At 38.1% G+C, this 19693-nt stretch overlaps 1 protein-coding gene across 2 annotated transcripts in view; it reads left to right on the forward strand.

Annotated features, from left to right (window-relative positions):
* The window catches only part of kcnh1a (potassium voltage-gated channel, subfamily H (eag-related), member 1a), a 38788-nt gene extending 20919 nt beyond the window's left edge, over nucleotides 1–17869 (forward strand). For both annotated transcript variants that reach the window (XM_054599725.1, XM_054599724.1), the window contains exons 8-13: nucleotides 2725–2882; nucleotides 5097–5368; nucleotides 9530–9729; nucleotides 11570–11822; nucleotides 13750–13946; nucleotides 16025–17869. In XM_054599725.1, the coding sequence (XP_054455700.1) occupies nucleotides 2725–2882; nucleotides 5097–5368; nucleotides 9530–9729; nucleotides 11570–11822; nucleotides 13750–13946; nucleotides 16025–16894 (1950 nt within the window). In that variant the 3' untranslated portion in view covers nucleotides 16895–17869. The remainder of the gene's footprint in view (nucleotides 1–2724; nucleotides 2883–5096; nucleotides 5369–9529; nucleotides 9730–11569; nucleotides 11823–13749; nucleotides 13947–16024) is intronic.
* The last annotated feature ends 1824 nt before the right edge of the window (nucleotides 17870–19693 follow it).

Consider the following 19693-nt stretch of genomic DNA (forward strand, 5'->3'; position numbering starts at 1 on the left):
ATCAAAAGATCACCTTTAACTAAAAATAGGTTGAAATGCTTGTGGGAGATCATGCCTTCTTCTGCATAATAAATTAATTTGCGCTTAAAAATAATGGTTGTAAATGGTAATTAAACTACTCTTTTTCAAAATGATGACTCTGTTTCTTCAAGGAATACTTTGACATTTTGGGAAATATGCTTTCTTTACAATTCTTGCCAAAAGTGAGATGGGAAAGCCATTTCTTTAAGCCACTGTGATATCTATGCGACCCGGGAGTTAATTACTATGGTTTATCGATAAATAGTGTAAGCAGGGGGATGTGTGAAAATTAAACAAAGTACATTGTGTTAATAAGTGAGATTTACAGGTGTAGTGGCCTTTTCTTTTTTTTTTTTGAGAGCCAGGCTAACTAATTCTCCCTGCCTCCTACAGTCTTCATGCTAGGCTAAACTAACTCCAACACACAGAGAGGAGTGGTGATGATCTTACCTGACCTTTTAATGAACTCTCTTTTTAACAGTCTCAGCAGGAAGGTGAATAACGTCACCAGTTTGATTCCAGCCAATGATGGCCTATTTTGGCACAAAGACTGTAAGCAGGAGGAATCATCTAGCATGTAGCCTAACTGCCTGTAAAACCACTAAGTGACACGTTTCATCTCTGTTTGTGTTTTGATTAAAGAAAGAAGTGATTTATTTTATTTTATTTAATTAATTTGTGAGCTTGGTTTGATTACAGCCCTTTTAGCTTAGCTTATCATAAAGACTGTTAGCAGGGGGAAACAGATAGCACGTCAATCACCACAAAACCACAAACTGACAATCTCAAATTTATGTTTCTGTCCAATTGTTTTAATATGAAAAACTCTGTGGTATCGAATGAGCTTTAAAGATGCTTCAGGTGTATTTTTTTAACCGTCTGCTGGGTTTTTTGTCATATTTAAAATACAGACATCTCATCTACCTGCTGGCAAATAAGCATATTTCCAATAATGTCGAACTATCCCTTTAATCAAATCTCTTTTTATGTCTATTGAGTGCTGAACTTTTCCCCAAACTTGTGTTTGCAGCAAAAACACGATTGCACTGATAATGGAATTCTGTTGGAGCTCAGGTCTGTAAAGCGATTTGAGAGAAGCTGAGGTGTCTGGCAGGCAGCTAGATCAGATCAAGTGACAGCCAGCGCTGCAGTTGTACTCGCATTGCAGACCACAGCACATTAGCAAATCAATAGGCCCTGCCTGTGCACACACACACGCACACACACACACACACACACACACACACACACACACACACACACACACACACACACACACACACACACACACACACACACACACACACACACACACACACACACAGAGTACCAGCAGCAAACTGATGGGACTGCAATTGTCTGTATGAGTGGGTGTTTCAATATATACAGTTAGCTGAGTAGACATTTAGCTGCTGGTTATGTAATGGCTAGAAGTTGTAAAATGTCATCACATTGCAGAGGAATGTTTTTAAAATCAAGTCAGCATATGTTCACTCTTTGGATCTTGTGTTTTTTCCTTGTCTTGTTTGTATTTGCTGTTATCTTCATATCACATTTGCTGTGGTTTAAACACTCATATTGATTTATTAAAATGCTTTAAGGTGTTTTTTGTTCAATATCTGATGTGAAAGTAGAACTCTGAGCAAACACTGAGGTACAAAACTTCATCATATTTAATGTTCACAGTTTCATTGATACTTTTATATGATGAATACAACATTTTAAAATGAAAGGCAGATAATTGTTTGTTTGGTATTATACTGAGGTTTGCTAACTAATGTTTTTTTTTAAAACAAAAGGCATGTCATATTTTCTGTTCTGTGTATTCGATCTCGTCCGTATTTCTTTACACAAAAAGCTGCCAAAGTACATTTTATCCAGGGTGCATTTTATTAATCCTAATGGGAAATTGCAGCATCACAGCAGCCAAGTCACTTATGAGTCATATAACAATAAATATATAAGGAAACCCAAAGAGGTAGATAGAAAAATAGACACAACACTTTATTTTAAGCCCCCCTAATTAGCACTTATGGTTTATATTAAACTACAATGTACATTTAAGCATATAATACTGTTAATAAGGTATTTGTCAACAACTGTAACTCCTCCTGTGGGGATCCATTATGAGATTATTTTGATTAAACATATAAATAATGACAATTAATCTTAAAATTGCTTTAGTTATATATACAGTACCAGTCAAAAGTTTGGAAACACCTTCTCATTCAACTACTTTGAAGAATCTAAAATCTAAAACATATTCTGGTTTGTTGAGCATTTGTTTGTTTACCACATAATTCCATATGTGTTCCTTCATAGTTTGGATGTCTTCAATATTAATCTACAATGTAGAAAAGAATAAAAATAAAGAAAAACCATTGAATGAGAAGGTGTGTCCAAACATTTGACTGGTACTGTAGTATGTCTACATAGGTTAATTTATAATTGTTGCCATCACTGCACATTAATAAACACGTATTAATGTCTTCATAGCTACATACAACTACATAATTGTGATTTTAAGCATCATCTTGGTATTACTATTGGGTAACATTCAATTTTAATCACAAATAGAAAGTAACAGTTCCAGTATTTGAGCTTTTTCATTAACTATATAAATTGTACTTTTTTTCTTGTATAGATATTGTTTCTGATGTCTGTCTCTCTTTGTGTCTCTGTCCTCTTTCACTCCTGTTTTAGGGGATCAGCAGTCTGTTCAGCTCACTTAAGGTGGTCCGGCTCCTCCGTCTGGGTCGGGTTGCCCGTAAACTGGATCACTACATTGAGTACGGGGCGGCCGTACTGGTCCTGCTGGTGTGTGTTTTTGGACTGGCCGCTCACTGGCTGGCATGCATTTGGTATGTTCAAGACATTTATTTTTGAATTGGTGGCAACAGACAAGTTTTTACTTCAACTTAAAATAATGAAGTAAATGTTGATTGCACAATGTAAACGCTAAAGAATAATGCTTTTAGATTTGTTCTCCATTAGCCTTGTTTTCACTATGCAATTCTGTCTTCCCCCTTAAATACGAGGAAGAGGATAGCACTCCCTCTAAGTTAACATTAGCATTCCCCAGTTACCTAAGAGTGTTAATGTAAGTCATTTGCAGTTACTGTCCGCAGTCACCTCAGTCCCTGATATCAACACATGGACACACTGGAGTCTTCAGCAACATTAGGCAGACAAAATGTCCAAATACTAACATGCTAGCTCTAAAGCTTTGTGTACTAACAATAGCCATGTTTGGTTTTTTTTTGTTCATTACGATTATAAAAGGTGTCATATGTAAATTAGATATTAAGTTGTTGGCTACACTAAGTGATAACAGCGATGGGTTAAGCTCCTCTATCGTGGACTCGTCGTTGAATACTTTCAAAAACTAGTTTACTCTTGCTGGTTTCATCAAAGTTGCCTACCCCAGCTTTAAGTAAAAGTAGCAATACCACAGTGTTAAAATATAGTGTTGAATTAATTTGACATAAGTAAAAGTACAAAAGTCCCAAAAGTAAAAGTACTCATAATAATAATGACCCATTCCAAATGATATTTTTAATTAAATTAGTTATTAATAACTGATTGAGTCATTTGTAAATCACTTTAAAGTTGCAGCTGTAAAATCACTGGTGTCATAATAAGTGAGTAGTTTATGAATATATCCCACATCTCAATGAAGTCTAATATTTTTAAACTACATTAATACATCATCATTTTTTGTTGATTTTATTTTGTGTTATTATTTTCCATCTGCAAAGAATTAAATAAAGGTTGTTGAGCAAAAAGTACTATATTTGCCTCTGATATGTAGCGGTGTAGAAGTATAAAGTAGCAGAGAATGAAAATACCCAAGTAAAGTACAAATACGTCAACATTTAAATTAGGACAGTCTTGAGTAAATGGACTTAGTTACTTCCCAGCACTGTCATTATACATATGAATTTCATAACACATTCTGATAGACTGCCTTCACTGTGATTAACTACTAACAGAGCCAATTAATCTAATGAAGCCATTGACTAACATAATTAATGCATTAATTAGCAATTATTGAGTCATCAAGTTTGTTTCCGCGCATCAAAACTGTATGTTTTTAGCACCTTGAAACCTGAAAGGGTAGTAGTGGTTTCAAGAGAATTTGTTTTTTATCATTAATATGTAAATGTATGGCATGCGGGACTCTAAAGTCTAATCAGATCATCTCCTCCACAGGGGGGAAAGTGTGGTGAAAACATTAAGTTTCCATCATGTATTGATTTATTATATTTACAAGAACAATGTCCTGCATACATAAAAACAAAGTAAATATGTTGTATTATGACTTTTATGTTGTTTTATGTATTGTGACATACTTCCAGCTCTGCAGAATAACCACTTGCACCCATTTTCATGTCCTGACAGACACTTGACCCATCTCTTATGAATCAGGATAACAATACCCCTTCAAGTAATATATTCATAACCACAACATTATGTTTGTCTACAAGACTTCAAACAATGTGAATGTGCAAGATTCCATGTATGCTTATTATTTTGGTTCACAAACTGGTAACCCTTAAGAGGCTCCAACCAATATCATAAACATTCATTCATACATTTATGTTCAACATCAATCCAATATATCCAATTTGCAATATACATATTCTGTGCAATCCACTGTGCAATATTAACAACCCTTCAGTCCGTTTATATCATATTTTAGTTGTTGTTGTTGTTGTTTTCCTACTTATTTATTTGAATTTTACTGTGATTACTGATTAATTATACTTGTTTTGATCTTGTTTTTCTACTTATGTCTCTTATTTGTTTATTTGTCTGTTTGCCTTATCCACTTTGCTGCTGTAATCCTGCAAATTTCCCCGCTGTGGGACTAAGAAAGGATTATTTTATATTATCTTATTGTTTATTGGCCCAGACAGTAACACAAACTTGATTAAGTGCAGCAAACCTCAGACTCAGATATTAGAAAAAGCTCCTGTATCATCTGATTTAAATGTCCAAATTGTACCAAACATTTTCAGTTTCCTCCCTACAATTTTTCATTTCTTGACCATTTCTTCCTCTCCCCGCTCCAGGTTCAGCATCGGTGATTACGAGGTCATCGATGAAGAAACCAACTACGTCCGCATGGACAGCTGGCTCTACATCCTGGCTGAGACGGTGGGCAACCCGTACCGCTTCAACGTCAGCGGTTCTGGGAAGTGGGAAGGCGGGCCGAACAAAGACTCCGTCTACATCACTTCTCTGTACTTCACCATGACCAGCCTGACGAGCATCGGCTTCGGTAACATCGCCCCGACCACCGATGGAGAGAAAATCTTTGCAGTGGCCATGATGATGATTGGATGTGAGTGGAGGCGTTTTATCTTTCATCCAATGTAGCAGATACATGATATATGAGAAGTTAAATATGCTCTTTAAAGCCACGATCCACAAAGGTAGGTGAATAAATGAATCATGAATGGCTCCATCGGAGTTCAGAAAATATAACTTTACAGATGATTAGCTGAGCAATTTTTCAAACTCTCCTGTAGCTCATCATATGCTGCTCAGGTTGAATGTAGCTCAGTGCCAGAACTATAGATAGTTTTTATTTGATTTACAGTATCAAAGGCCTGTGTTGGCTTTCACTGCCTGCTACATACTGTACATTACATTCCTTTAACAAAAAGTCACACTTTCAACACTTTTCAAGCTCAAAACCCAAGCAGTTTTTGGGCACAGTTTAAGTAAAAAAAATGTTTAGTTTTAGTCCCATTTTCCCCCACAAAACTATATATTGTATGAAAATATCATTTTCATTATATTTTGGAAATGTCATATGTTTACATACTGAAACTAACGTGTTCAATGATGACGTGCGTTGTGAATACAACTAAATGTGACTGGTTGCGTTTTGATGTGAACATGCGTTGATAATAAATGATTGCATAGCTTATTTCTTATTACATTAATTATGTAAATTTGAAAAAGGGAGAAACGTAATTCTTTGGGCTTCTGTTGAAGTGTCATTTCACAAAGCTTAGTTCAGATTATTTTTATTTTTTTTAACATTTGCTGATATGGTAGGGTTTTTTATTTTGCACTTACCAATCAGTAGTGAGGTTTCTATATCCGTCTGGTATTGTTGACAAGTAATCATTTTGCACATCCAAGAAATAAGGCGAGTTAATGGCAAAGTCAGGTTAGCAACCAAGATAACAAGCTTGCAAACAATAACCCCCCCTCAATAACTCTTTATTGAATGAAATTATGTACAATCCTGATAACAAAATGCCAGGGGGAGCAAACGACACACTACAGAGAAAATAGAAATAAGCTCAGACTTTTGTGACTGGGTAACATTCGCAAATTCTCTGCTGCAAGTGATCCGTACGTCACTAAGTTTCTAAAACCAGATATATATCGCAAATACGCAAGGATGAATTTCACTGTGTCACTTCTGGTGTGACTGAATTGTACATCTGCGTTGACCTCAAGTACCAGTGGCTCAGTTCGAGGCAATTTTATGTGGGTATTTTTCATGGATGCAGGTATTTTTCTGGGTCTGTGATGGGAAAATGACGTCTCAATTCTATAAAGCTCTGATATTCTAAGTTGTCCGTGAGAACAGCACCGGGTTTATTTGAACCACAGAACATCTCTGATTCTTTCAAACAGGTTTCTGCATTACTGTTGTGACCAGTTTTACAACAGCTTCTAGTGGAAATACTGAGTAACTATAAATAACCATAGTTAAACTGAAGTGACATAGAACAAAATACACTGAGACAGTAAATCAATGTATGTGACATTTAAACGATGTAGAAATAAGAAATCTGCAATGAGATCGGAATGTTTAAAAAACAAACTAGCTGTAGCTTTCTCCAGTTTCTTTTTCCATCTCGTCAACACTGCTGTCAGTTCCAGTCCGTCTACTTATAATAACGTGACATACACGCTACAGCAGGAGCTCTGTTGTTTTTGCCTTCATTAGACTCATTACCTCCGTCTTCTGTGTGATGAAGTACTGAATTATTCAGCTTTTCTGGAGCGTGATGCATTTACTCACACAAGTCTCCTGTCTGAAATGCCTCAGAAAAGCAGCTGAAACAGCGAATAAGACAGCTACTCCTCTGAGGCTGGAGTTAAGTGGAGCATTTCTTTAACACATTCCGTGGCTTGTTTTTTCATCTGCAAGGCGGTATGTGTTTACATATGAGCGATTAAAAACAAATCGACTTAAATTACCTTTTCAATATGACCAATATCTATTTATGTCACCTATTGTGACATAATAAACCAGTTTTGCTGTAGACATAAACAACAATGCAGAAACCGCCCTCCACTTACTAGCAAAACATCTTATCTGCCATGAAAGAGGCATATTCTCACAGCTCGTTCTTCTTTCCACATCTCAATATTAAACATTTATGAGGAATCTTCTGCTTGTGTGGCTCATAATACAGTGTACAGTGCAGCAAATGTATGTGTGACTGCCAGCAGAGAGCAACACCTCGAGGCAATAACGGACCGCCAGATCAATTTTGCACAGTGCTCCCTCCGATCCCTCTGTAATCACACCTCACCTCTGTTGTACTTGGTTTTTTTTTTTTTTTTTTTTTTTTGTCAGCCACAATCTCAACCCTGTAACTAGAGGATGATTTCACCCACCTTCTCTCTCTCTCTCTCTCTCTCTCCCCTTTCCTTTTGGCTGCTCAGTTTACGGAGATACTGGCAGGGGAACTGGCAAAAAAAACTAATTTGCAGACAAATTTTTCATTGTGAGATACAGATCTAAATATCTAAAAAAAAAAAAAAACAGACAGCCTCAGGATGATTCAGTTGTAGATGCAATCTACTGTAGTCCATGGCTGTTCTCTATGAAATATGGATGCTCTGATACTGTTCTATTTTTACCACCAGCACACGATCGGTGCTGGCAGTAGAAGATCACAGTGTGACGAGGGATGGGGTGTGGGGTTGGAATGGGAAAGGAGGGGAATATACATATGTCCTGTTTCTATAGCAACCGATGGCCTGGGGGTTGAGTTTCTGACAACTGTCTTATAGCTACCCTCGAACAAACCAGCTGTGTGGATGCCGAGCAACGCCGCGGCAAAGTTGTTTATGTCAGCAAGTAAAGAGCGATATTGGGGACGAGATGAAGCACCGCTTCACAGGGACCGATCAAGTTTCCTTTGTTGCAGCATTTTTCTGTTTATCAGAGAAGTGAGCGTTGCCATTTGCACTGAGGTAGCAGTCATCCTGAAACTTTGGTAACTTCAAAAAAAGAGATGATTGTCAAATCATCTGATTTATTGCCACAGACCTTAAAAACCTTACTTGATTTGTACTTAACAATAGCATATAATATTTGTGTTAAGGCGTTATGAATATCATACTAGACCTGATAACATGGCAGTGCAAGTGAGCGACAGTGATGAGAGGATGAAAGCTGTGGTTGTCCTCGCCCTTGAGGAGTTTTGAGCGCTTTTTAATTAGTATTATTCCCTGTGCATTTTTTTTTTCAACACTTTGATTGTGCGCTGTGAAATAAACAAACACGCACAAACGCATACACAGGTTACTGTCATCGTCTGCGGATAATTGAAATGTGTGGCTGCTATGTTTCCTCTCCTTCCCTTCTAGCAGGGCTAATTAGGGCTCCATTGCCAAGAGAACACTACACATAGAGTGCAGACATCTGATAGCTTTGATCCACACACACACACACACACACACACACACACACTCCAGCTGTTGCACCAGTTCAACCACCCAACCACCTCAGAGATGCACTGCAGCACTCTTTCTTTAATTCTTCTATTACAAGACACATTAAGAAAAAATATCCTTTTTTAGCACGTTGTAACCGCGTTAAGATGAATGCTTCCACACACACTCTCAACATGAAGCTGTACTTATTGGGTTTTCTTCTAATTGGCGAGAGATTTTGTGGATTATATTTGAAGGCAATGATGAGAAGTAATTGTTAATTTCCCACGTGATTGATTAAAATGCAATTACCAATAGAATAAGCCTTGCACATTTGGTCTGATAAATCATGTGATGTAGTTTATATTAATGTGTTTTGAAGATCATAAACCACATTTTGGAGATTTATATGTTCCCATAAACCCCAATTTTGAGATATTTAAATCCTTGTAAACCAGGCTTTCGGTGTCGTTATGTCCCATAAACCAGATATCTGAGATGTTTGGCATTTTAAACCCATGATTTTCACGTTTTTTTTTCATGCTTGTAAATCCTGATTTGGAATTGTTCATGTTCCAACTTAAAATGTGCAGGAGTTTTACGTGACCCTGGGTTTATACAACTCCCAATAGATCTTTCAAAAACCACAAGATGATACAAACACAAAGCATCTACTCTACAGGTGTTGAGCCAAACACTGAATCTCAATAACAAATGTCTATAAATGGATGATTATTTACATTTTCATTTTATTTTATTGTTTTTTTTGTCCTATCAAAATGAAACTCCTCTCTTCTCTATATTTCCCCAGCTCTTCTCTACGCCACCATCTTTGGTAACGTGACAACAATCTTCCAGCAGATGTATGCCAACACCAATCGTTACCATGAGATGATTAACAGCGTCCGGGACTTTCTCAAGCTCTACCAGGTGCCAAAGGGCCTGAGTGAAAGAGTTATGGACTACATCGCCTCCACCTGGTCCATGTCACGGGGAATAGACACCGAAAAGGTGCGTCAGACTGCGTCACCTTTAATGCCTCCCCTTTAACATGTGATTACTGGTTGCTATTCTGGTATTTCGTATTCCCCTCAAGTCTTTTTGGAAAGCATGATAACCAACTTTGACATTTTTGTAAATGTCGTGTTATTCTGTGGCAAAATTCAGCAGCTTTTAATGAAAATCCGTCAGTGCTATGCCGTTTATGGAACAGTTATCACAAGCCATCCTACTGAATTCAGATGATGCTGAAATGATTTCAGTGTGTGGAAAGTAAGCATTTAAAGCTGGCAGCAGATAAATTGAACCGGTGCCGCTCTGATTGATTCGAAGCCAGGAGGCATTCCTATCGCTGCGTCCCATTTAAATCCACCTGTCCAAAATCCAATCATGGAAAAAGTTTTATTATTTCACCTCAAATTAGAAACATAACTTCATGCAGGGATTTTGTCACTCGCAAATATGTAGCCAAAATCAAACCTTCATACTGATGCTGTCCTCTTTATGTGTTAAGCTTGCTCTGCATCTATGTATTATTTATTTGTGTGGCTTCAGGCCACACTAAGGGGTCTAAAAATGGCATATAATCCCTCTCTGCTTGACATTCATCTTAAAAGAGATTTGTTTTAAAGGCAGAGCCCTGCGACGGCCTGGCATCCTGTTGATTAGGTGTACTTCAACAACGTGCTGCCACTCAGTGACACACAGCAGAGAGGTGGGTGGACATGTGAAACTCCACCATAAAACATAATTCATACCGGACATATTCAGTCCCAACCAATAGATAAGGTTGAGTCCTATTGAAGTGTTTCCCAAACCTACTGAGAAAGAACGAAGCTGCAAATCTGTGATCTGTAGTATTAAAAACACACCAATGTCTTTTATGGACTGTTCTTTTTACTTGTGAAAAACAAAACATACTGCAGAAATGAATGAATTAAAAGTGCCACATACAAATATAACAGACCTTAACATTATTAAGATTCAAAACAGCTTCTCTAAACATACTTTAACTTCATCTTTATGACTTTAAAAAGGTTCAATAAAGACAAAACATTTTTTAATTCCAGGACAAAGTCTTTCTATGTACTGTCAGTAAGTCTCCCTCTCACGCACCCACCAGTCCTTTACAGATGTGTGCATATCTCCGCTTAAGTCACTTCAGTAACCACCGTCCTATTACTCATTAGAGTAGCCACAGTTATACCCACCTAGGTCACCATTACACCACAGTGGCTTTTATCCAGTTCATTACATCCATGCAAAAACACGGACAAACATGTCTGAATTATTATTATTTTTTCATTCTTTGTCTGGAATTGACCATTAAGAGCACAGGGCACTTTTCTGTGCACAGTTGTCAATGAGGCAAATGCAGAAAGTGATGCTGTTGTTTTTAATTTCAGTGAACCTGTAACCTTTAACCATCTGGTCAGGAGCAATATACCAAATGACTCATCTTTGTGGGTGTAACTTCACCTTTAGCACACTATACATAAGCAATAAACGGTGATGAATGGTTCCCACTTTTATTTTAATGCATTAAAACATGTTAACATGCATTGTTGGTGCTGTCGAGTGAGTAGGGAAGTCAGGCGCTGGCAGCTTACCAATTATCTCCAAATGTACGTCAAAGATTGTGAAAGATGACAAGCCATGGTTGTCTTCGTTCAACTTCATCCAACTGCTTTCTCTCAGTAAAGTCATCACTCTATGATCGGATAATGTGACAAAAATATTGTGGAGTCTGATCAGCTGAAGATTGTCCACCAGCTCTAAAGTCAAATTCCTTATTATCTGATGAAAAACAAATCACCATTCAGCTCTTCTCTCCACTCTTGTCTCTCTCTAGGTGTTGCAGATTTGTCCGAAGGACATGAGAGCAGACATTTGCGTTCATCTCAACCGGAAGGTGTTTAAAGAGCATCCGGCTTTCCGGCTGGCCAGCGACGGGTGTCTCAGAGCGCTGGCCATGGAGTTTCAGACCATCCACTGTGCCCCCGGAGACCTGATCTACCACGCTGGTGAAAGTGTGGACAGCCTCTGTTTTGTGGTGTCGGGATCACTGGAGGTCATTCAGGATGACGAGGTGGTGGCTATTTTAGGTGAGTTTACAGTCTATTTTACTCAGTTCCTGGTGCATGTCTTTTCACTAAATTACACTGAGCATTTATGACATAATTAATAATGCAATTCGCCACTTATATTTATTTCATGAAAGAGGCGGTCAGGTTCCCATTCCATCAACTGTCAACGGAGCTGCCCCAGATATGGGGCTTGAATTAAAATGTGACAGTGAAGCAAATATTTAAGATGCAGATGTGCCGCTACAGTATATGTCTGCTGTCAGAACTTATTATCTTAGAGGCACTTCAGCAACCCCAAAAATATGACAGTGATGACGGTGTAAAATAATTTCAGTCACACTGTTCTAACGAAACCGTTTTGCATAGTAACAATATATTTATGTTACTGAAAATCCTCCTTTTTTCACTTTCTGACTGCAGTGAAAACAGATGTTTGGGGATTGCTGTCTGTCATGAACTCAGGATTTATACAACAATCTGTTTACAATTTTGTTTCAGATACCCCTGGACAGGTGGATTTTGATAACAAGTTCAAACAGGTGCCATTAATACAGGTAACGAGTGGAGGTCAGAGGAGCCTCTTAAAGAAGGAGCCAGAAATCTTGCTTGTTTTAGGTGACCAAATGGACACATATTTCCTGGACCCCGAGTCTCTCATAGTTGAAGTGAGGCAGTAAAATGAGACCACACCAGACCTGATTAGAGGATTATTTCAACCCTATCCCACTCTATGAAGTACTCTGAACTGCAGTAACCCACACATAATGTATAATATTAAATTGTAAAATATGAGAGAACCAGACCTATGTGAGCCAAGTTATCTGCCATTGCACCTTGTGATTTAATGTTTATTTATCAACATAAAGAAGAATTTTTTCTTGCCTACGCTGGCTTGGTTTAATCCCAGTAGAGTATTTCCTTTTTACAACTTCATCATTTTAATTTGCTAAATAATTGATTCAGTGAATAATGGATGGCAATCTCTGTCAGGCTCAAAGGCACCGTTGTGGCTGTTTTTTGTCAATAACCTGCTATCGGTTCCTCTTTGCGACAATCAATATACTGTCAGGCTAATACCATTGACCTGGCTGGAGATTGCAATGGAGCCTAATGTGATGATCAAGTCACAACTGTGAATCAGATGCTCATTAGCCTAATGGCACTTAAGATCTGGAATAAGACCATCCAAGGATTCCTCCATTCATCCTCAGACCGGGACTGTCTGACTTCTAAACTACTAAAAAGACAAATGTTTCATGAAACATTGTGCAATTTAGCTTGTGACATTTTAATGGCTACAGATATTTCCCTGTTGAGAAAAAATGCATTTGTGAATTCAGCGAATTCAGCAATGCACTGAAGTTCACACACAACAAGCAGTTTGTAAATGCGGTAAACAAAAGTATTCGTGTGTGCATCAGATATATATTTGTGAATCTTCCTTTTTTATCTATGGATATTGTTTATGTTTATATAATAACTTTTTGCGTTTGTTGAACGATTTTTTTTTTTTTATAAGTCACATAGAAATCTTTGTGAATCCTTCTGTGTGCTTTCATTAATAGGTAGACTGATCTGACCGATATTGGAGATGTGGTTACAGCAATTGTGCAGGGTTGGGGTCACCTGTGGTGGAGGGGCCCAATGTGATATCTTGTCATGGGAACCAAAATCCCTGGCGACTCCTTATCTTTAATCAGAAATGGAGACCTGCCTTAAGAACTGCATACCTGGCAACCCAAAATGTGTCCTAATGAAAGGCATAAAACTAATTTATAAAGCATTGAAAAATGATTAATCAACCATTATTCAAGCCATTTGTAACAACTTACAAGTCATGTATAAAACATTAGAAAAATGATACTAAATAAACAGGTGATTTATTTCTCTATTACTTCACGTTTTGGAAGAAACACCTGGTTTAATCAGTTTCCTCTCTCTGCAGGTAAGGGAGACGTATTTGGGGATGTTTTCTGGAAAGAAGTGACTCTCGCTCAAGCCTGCGCCAACGTCCGAGCTCTGACCTACTGCGACCTCCACGTCATTAAACGGGACGCCCTGCAGAAGGTGCTGGAGTTCTACACCGCGTTTTCCAACCACTTCTCAAGGAATCTGCTGCTCACGTACAACTTACGAAAACGGGTGAGTGACTCTTCAGATGGCACCAAGAAGTAGCAATTCACTGATTTCAAATGTGGGCTTTACACAGTACTTGTAAAGTCTAAAGATTTTCTAAAATTTCCACAACAGCTGTATACGTTTAGCTTTTTAGAAAAAACTATTTATTAGCTGAGTTGATTCTCGTTTTCAATATATAATAATAATAATAATAATAATAGTTTTACACTTTATTATATATATGTAATGAACTGATAACAATTAATGAATATATTTAGATATTTCCATTACTATTTTTCTTGAAAGAGGCCACTACAGAGAGAAAGTAAAATATGTTTGTCTGCTTCTCAAAATAAAGTGAACTAGATTTTCAGTTCCTTTTGACCTTTTACTTTTCCTCTGATTAGACCATTATTTTTAATAAGAGCTTGAGTTTTATGGTGTCCTGTTTTTATATTGGTTAAAAGTAATAATTGCTGTGATATTTTTGCACTAGGCAACCCAGAGGTAACATAGTAACATGTGTGAATGTGTAAAAGAAAACGTTCGCCATGTTGGGAATACGCTTAGTTGCGTTTTTGCTTGGTGTTAGATAGGAAGGTTGATAAATACTGTATCTGTCAGTTAAGTATGAAGTTACAGCCAGGCGATTGTTTAGCGTAGCTTAGCACAAGGACTGAGAGCAGGGGGAAACGGGTAGCCTGGCTCTTCTGCCCAAAAGCACCAAAATCCATCTATCAGCATTTTGAAAGGTAAGCTAACTGTCTCCTGGCGTCATATCTAACTGAATACGAGAGTGGCATCGGTCTAACTTTGGGCAAGAAATCCCGAAAATGTTGCTGCAACCAAAAACATTAAACATACAATTCCTTTAGAAATTGCAAATTTGCTATATTTTATAACACAAATAGAAGAATCTACCTCATGAACAGCGAAACAACCAATACTACACTTCGTACAAAAGCACAGTTCCATTAAACCACTCTGACATCCTTCATTCAGAAGTGAACCGCTGCGATCAACAACTCAATTGCGGCTACCAATCATTACCTCATTCAAAGAGTACATGTACGATGGAATTGCTTGCATATGAAGAGGCAATCTCATCTGCGGCCTTAAACTCACTATTCACCAGGGTCCAATGCTTTCTGAATGTATACATCTGGGAAATCCATAGAAGGATTGAAACGAGGAGCCAAACGCTGCCTCCAAATCAAGTTTGTGAGGTTGTGTTTCCGACCTGGGAAATTTGAGTGGTTCAGGTTGTGAGAAAATGTATAAGATTAGAGCGAGAAGAAAAAGGATGTTGTCTTCCCTTTTCAGAAATAATGCTTTTCTGTTCGTTGCATTTCAGCGCCATGCCCAGGGACTAGAAAAGAGTTAATGACAAAAGATGCTAAAAATAGACACAATGTCTGAATCGGAGCTTTCAAAAAACTGTGTGTGAACACATCAGTTGTTTTATCGAAAACTAGACTCTTCTCATGAAAACAGTAACCAGATAGCCTGTTCCTCTTGCCAGACAATGTTTTTCCTAATAGAGGGATTCTTTCATTGACTTTTCTTGAATGCTGTAATATAATATAGTTATTCTGTCAGTACTCTTTGGTTAAGGAAATAGTTTGACATTTTGGGAAATGCGCTTAAAAGCTTTATTGCATAGAATTTGATGAGAAGGAAAGCTAGACCAATAAATCAGCCAGAGCGATGTTTAGTATAGGTAACAACAAGAAATTGCTTAAAACACAGTCGTCCATGAGCAGCAGTGTGATAAGCTAACAGGGTAACAGTGTGTCTTCCCCCACTGAAGCCAGAGGCATGATATGAACCTTCCCTCGGTGTTGTGGGAATAGCCTCTTTAAAGGTGACATTTACAAAGCAAACACATTTTCAAACATTGGCAGTCTTCCTCACACAAACTGTACAACCAGTAAGATGGATACACCAGTTCATCTAAATGATTTTGATCAAGTGTTATTCTTTTATGTCATCACTTCATTTGATTTCGAGAAGAGAAAACAATTTAATATGCTTATTTGTTTCAATTATTCGAAACGTGATGGTTATGATGGTGTTTTAGTCATAAGAACTTTCTCTTTTAGATCGTCTTCCGAAAGATCAGTGATGTGAAACGAGAGGAGGAGGAGCGACAGAGACGTAAAAATGAAGCCCCTCTGAACTTGCCGCCGGATCACCCGGTACGAAAGCTCTTCCAGCGCTTTCGACAGCAGAAGGAAGCTCGTCTGGTGCCCGAAAAGCCAGAACTAGATGATCGCGACATCGAGAAGGGCGATGTGTACGTGGACATCCCGATAGCTAAAGCCGCCATCACAACTACCAGCATCGTTACGGTGACGGAAAGCCCAGCAACGCCCTCATCTTCGACGCCGTCGTCTTCGACACCCCCCAACCGTCCTCCCTTAGACAAGGTAAAGCTGCAGGTGCCAGCACCCGTTTCTCTGATCGGAGGCCGCGCCAATGAACCGGTCAAAGTCAAAGGCTGGGGTCTCTTCAAGGAGTCCGTGGTCAAAGCCGACAACTGGAACAAAGTGTCCAAAGCTGAATCCATGGAGACTTTACCCGAACGGACAAAGGCGCACGAGTCGCAGACGTCTCTGAAGAAGACAGACTCATGCGACAGCGGGATCACCAAAAGTGACCTGCGCCTGGACAAAGTGGGCGAATTCCGCATGACGCCCCAGGACCGCAGTCCCGTCCAGCCTCCGGACACCAGACACGTCTTCTACCCGATCCCGGAGCAAACGCTTCAGGCGTCGCTCCAGGAGCTCAAGCTGGAGCTGAAGGACGATCTCAAGAGCCTGAATGTCCGAATGTCCGGTCTGGAGGCGCAACTCACGGAAGCACTTCAACTCCTCAAAGCGAGGAGATCAAGTGCTGGCTCTCCGAAGCCCCTTTTTGACATTTCTAGACCTGCGTCACCGGAGCTGGACAAAGAGGACATCTTCTCTTGAGGGGTTTGAAGGTTAACTCATCAGGTTAAATGTGCACTCGGCTGGAATCCAGTAATATCCAGGTTACTTGGATATCTGAGGCTGCATCAGGCACACCATTTAGATTAGGCAACAGCGTGGTCTTTAAGACGCACCAGCCTTTATCACGGGTGTTCCTGTCCCTTAACAAGGGAACGACGAGGTCGTAGCCCAGATTTTGTTGTCATGACACTGAACACTCAGAGGTTACGAAAACACTGACAGCTCTATGTTTGTACATACCTTTCATTTATTTTTCCATCGCACTTTAATGGAAAAACTAGCTCGAACGGTTTGATTTTATCTCGATTTTTAGAGAGTGTGATAACAGATGAACATAGTCGTATCTCTGTTGGGAAGAGAATAGAAACAGCATGACCCACTGGTTTGTGATGAATCATTTGTATGAGATTCTTTGCATGTCACATAAAATAGACGTGTGCCTCACATTGCAGATTGTGCATATTTGATTCATTTAGGCCACACGGCGATGACGTTTGCATTATTTCACCATGGCAGTGGGAAAGCACGGTCTTTCCAGATGTGGAAACAGTGTCAGAGTAATTTCCTCAAGCAATTGATGAACTCCCTTTTATTATATCAACTGCCAGGATCATTATGAATTACACTCTGGCCAAGCAATCAGATTTTGAAAGATATTGTTCAGCGGAGCTTATGATTCCCATAAACCATAACTAGATGGGTTTGATGAAAAGGCAGGAGTGATCCAGTTATCCATCTTTCCCGGATATCTAGTATTTATTATTAACATATTCAAACACCACAACCACACACAAACATAAACATATATGTAGTATTTGAGCCATGCCTTTTTAGCTCTAGTGTTGCATAATTAGGTGATGCAGATGGTACTGACAATGGCTGTGCCCCCTTACATTATTTTAAAGTTGTCAAGAACAAAATGATGAATGCCCTTTTGCACAATATTTATAAAAAATGAAATGTATTTATAATAGAAATACATTGTGTAAAGTGACTTAGATAGTCACTGGAACTTGTTTTAGTGATGATTTTTGCCTTGATCGGCCACTGAGGTACATTTTTATATTACACCAGTTAGCATGCATGATTTAATGTGTTTGCATGTAATAACATCCGCTGGAGAAAATAAAAATCATCCCATGACAACACAAGACACAAGTTGACTGTTAATAAGAAACACAAATCAAAAAATGTTCAGGAATCACTTTGCTTTATTAAAAGGATTTTCTCACCCTCAAATGATTGTATATCAATTACGAACTCAGTGTTACCTTGAATTTTTTGAAGAAAAAATGATTGCATGCCTCCCTGGTTAAAGCAGCCAAATTTGATTTAAACAATTTGATAGTAATTGCAACATTTATTTTATTATGAATCCTTCTTTTGTTATATACAAAAACTGCCGTCTAATGAACTGAATTACATCAGACCCAGCCCGAATAATCCAGTCAAAATAAATGAATTAAAAAGTAGACAGTAAGTGTAGTAAATGTCATGACTTTCTCTTTAAATTGCATTTTTTGTTGAGTGAAAGAACTTTAGAACATTTTTGTGGTAACTGAAATCATCATTCATGACAACACCCTAATAAGTCCACAGAAAAAGATGCATCAAACGTCAAATTAAGCAGAGAGTTCTGTCATCAAGCAATATTTATGAATATTAGGCTGTTACAGTAACATTTGTGTGCTAAGCATCAGTTGAGGCTCTTAAAAAACTAAATAATGGCAGAAAGTAAATATGACTCATTTCTGAAACCATCAGATGTTGGTTTTTTTGGGCAGTTTTATGAAATTCTGGAAAAATATCATTGCAAGTCATAGTCAGGATTATAAGTATACAGTCTTTCACATGGCACAAAAATAACCATCATTCTATATTATTCATTATTCATATGGATAATTTATGTTCCCTGCATGCCTTTTCTCTTATCGAGACAAAAGACGAGCTGAGACAAACACAGCTTTGTCTCAGGGGCAAAGGATGCTGAGAGTCTTTCTCCAACACATTCTGTGGCTCCATTTCCATCAAAAATTCAGCTTACTTAAAAATGAATGGACATGGCATCACAAAAGTGTGGAGTCATTTGGTTTACAGCCGGTGTTTGTTGGTCTTTATAGGTCTGTTTTTACAAAGATCTTAGAAAAAATCCTCCTGCTATGACCTCTCTATCACACAGAATTCATAAAACTGCTGCTCACACACACGAGTGAGGAGTTTGAAAATCAAACGGAGGCAGAAAAGCGGCCGACAGTTTCAGGTGTGAATTTTTGAATGTTATAAAGCAGTTTAACTGTTTTAAATAAATGAAAACAAATGAAAAACTTTTAAGCCTGCACTAACTTTTAATAATACTAACAAGAATGAGGTGCTGTTTGTCATTTTTAATAATGTTCATGTGACACAAACATACTGAACCCGCATGTAAAATATTTATTTTCATCAACAGATGACGATTGAATTACTAATGGTGGAATATAGGCATGTTAGCCTAAATAAACCATTTTCCCTTCACCAATGACACAGATGAATGACAACATTGGTAATATTTGTATTTGTTTGGAAGTATTTTTCAAACTTTCATTTCAATGACACAAACTATGAATCTTAAGCTTTTTGTTGGTACTGTACTGTGTTGCTCATTATGTTCGATGTCAATGTACAATTCTCTTTTAGTTTGTTCAATATCTAACAAGAGAACCAGATCAAACTGATTCTTTAATATAAATCAATAAAAAGATCAATTCTATTTCATTTAAAATCTGATTTAGTGCCACG

The sequence above is a fragment of the Anoplopoma fimbria genome, chromosome 6 (assembly GCF_027596085.1).
Source record: "Anoplopoma fimbria isolate UVic2021 breed Golden Eagle Sablefish chromosome 6, Afim_UVic_2022, whole genome shotgun sequence".
In the NCBI taxonomy this organism is placed as follows: Eukaryota; Metazoa; Chordata; class Actinopteri; order Perciformes; family Anoplopomatidae; genus Anoplopoma; species Anoplopoma fimbria.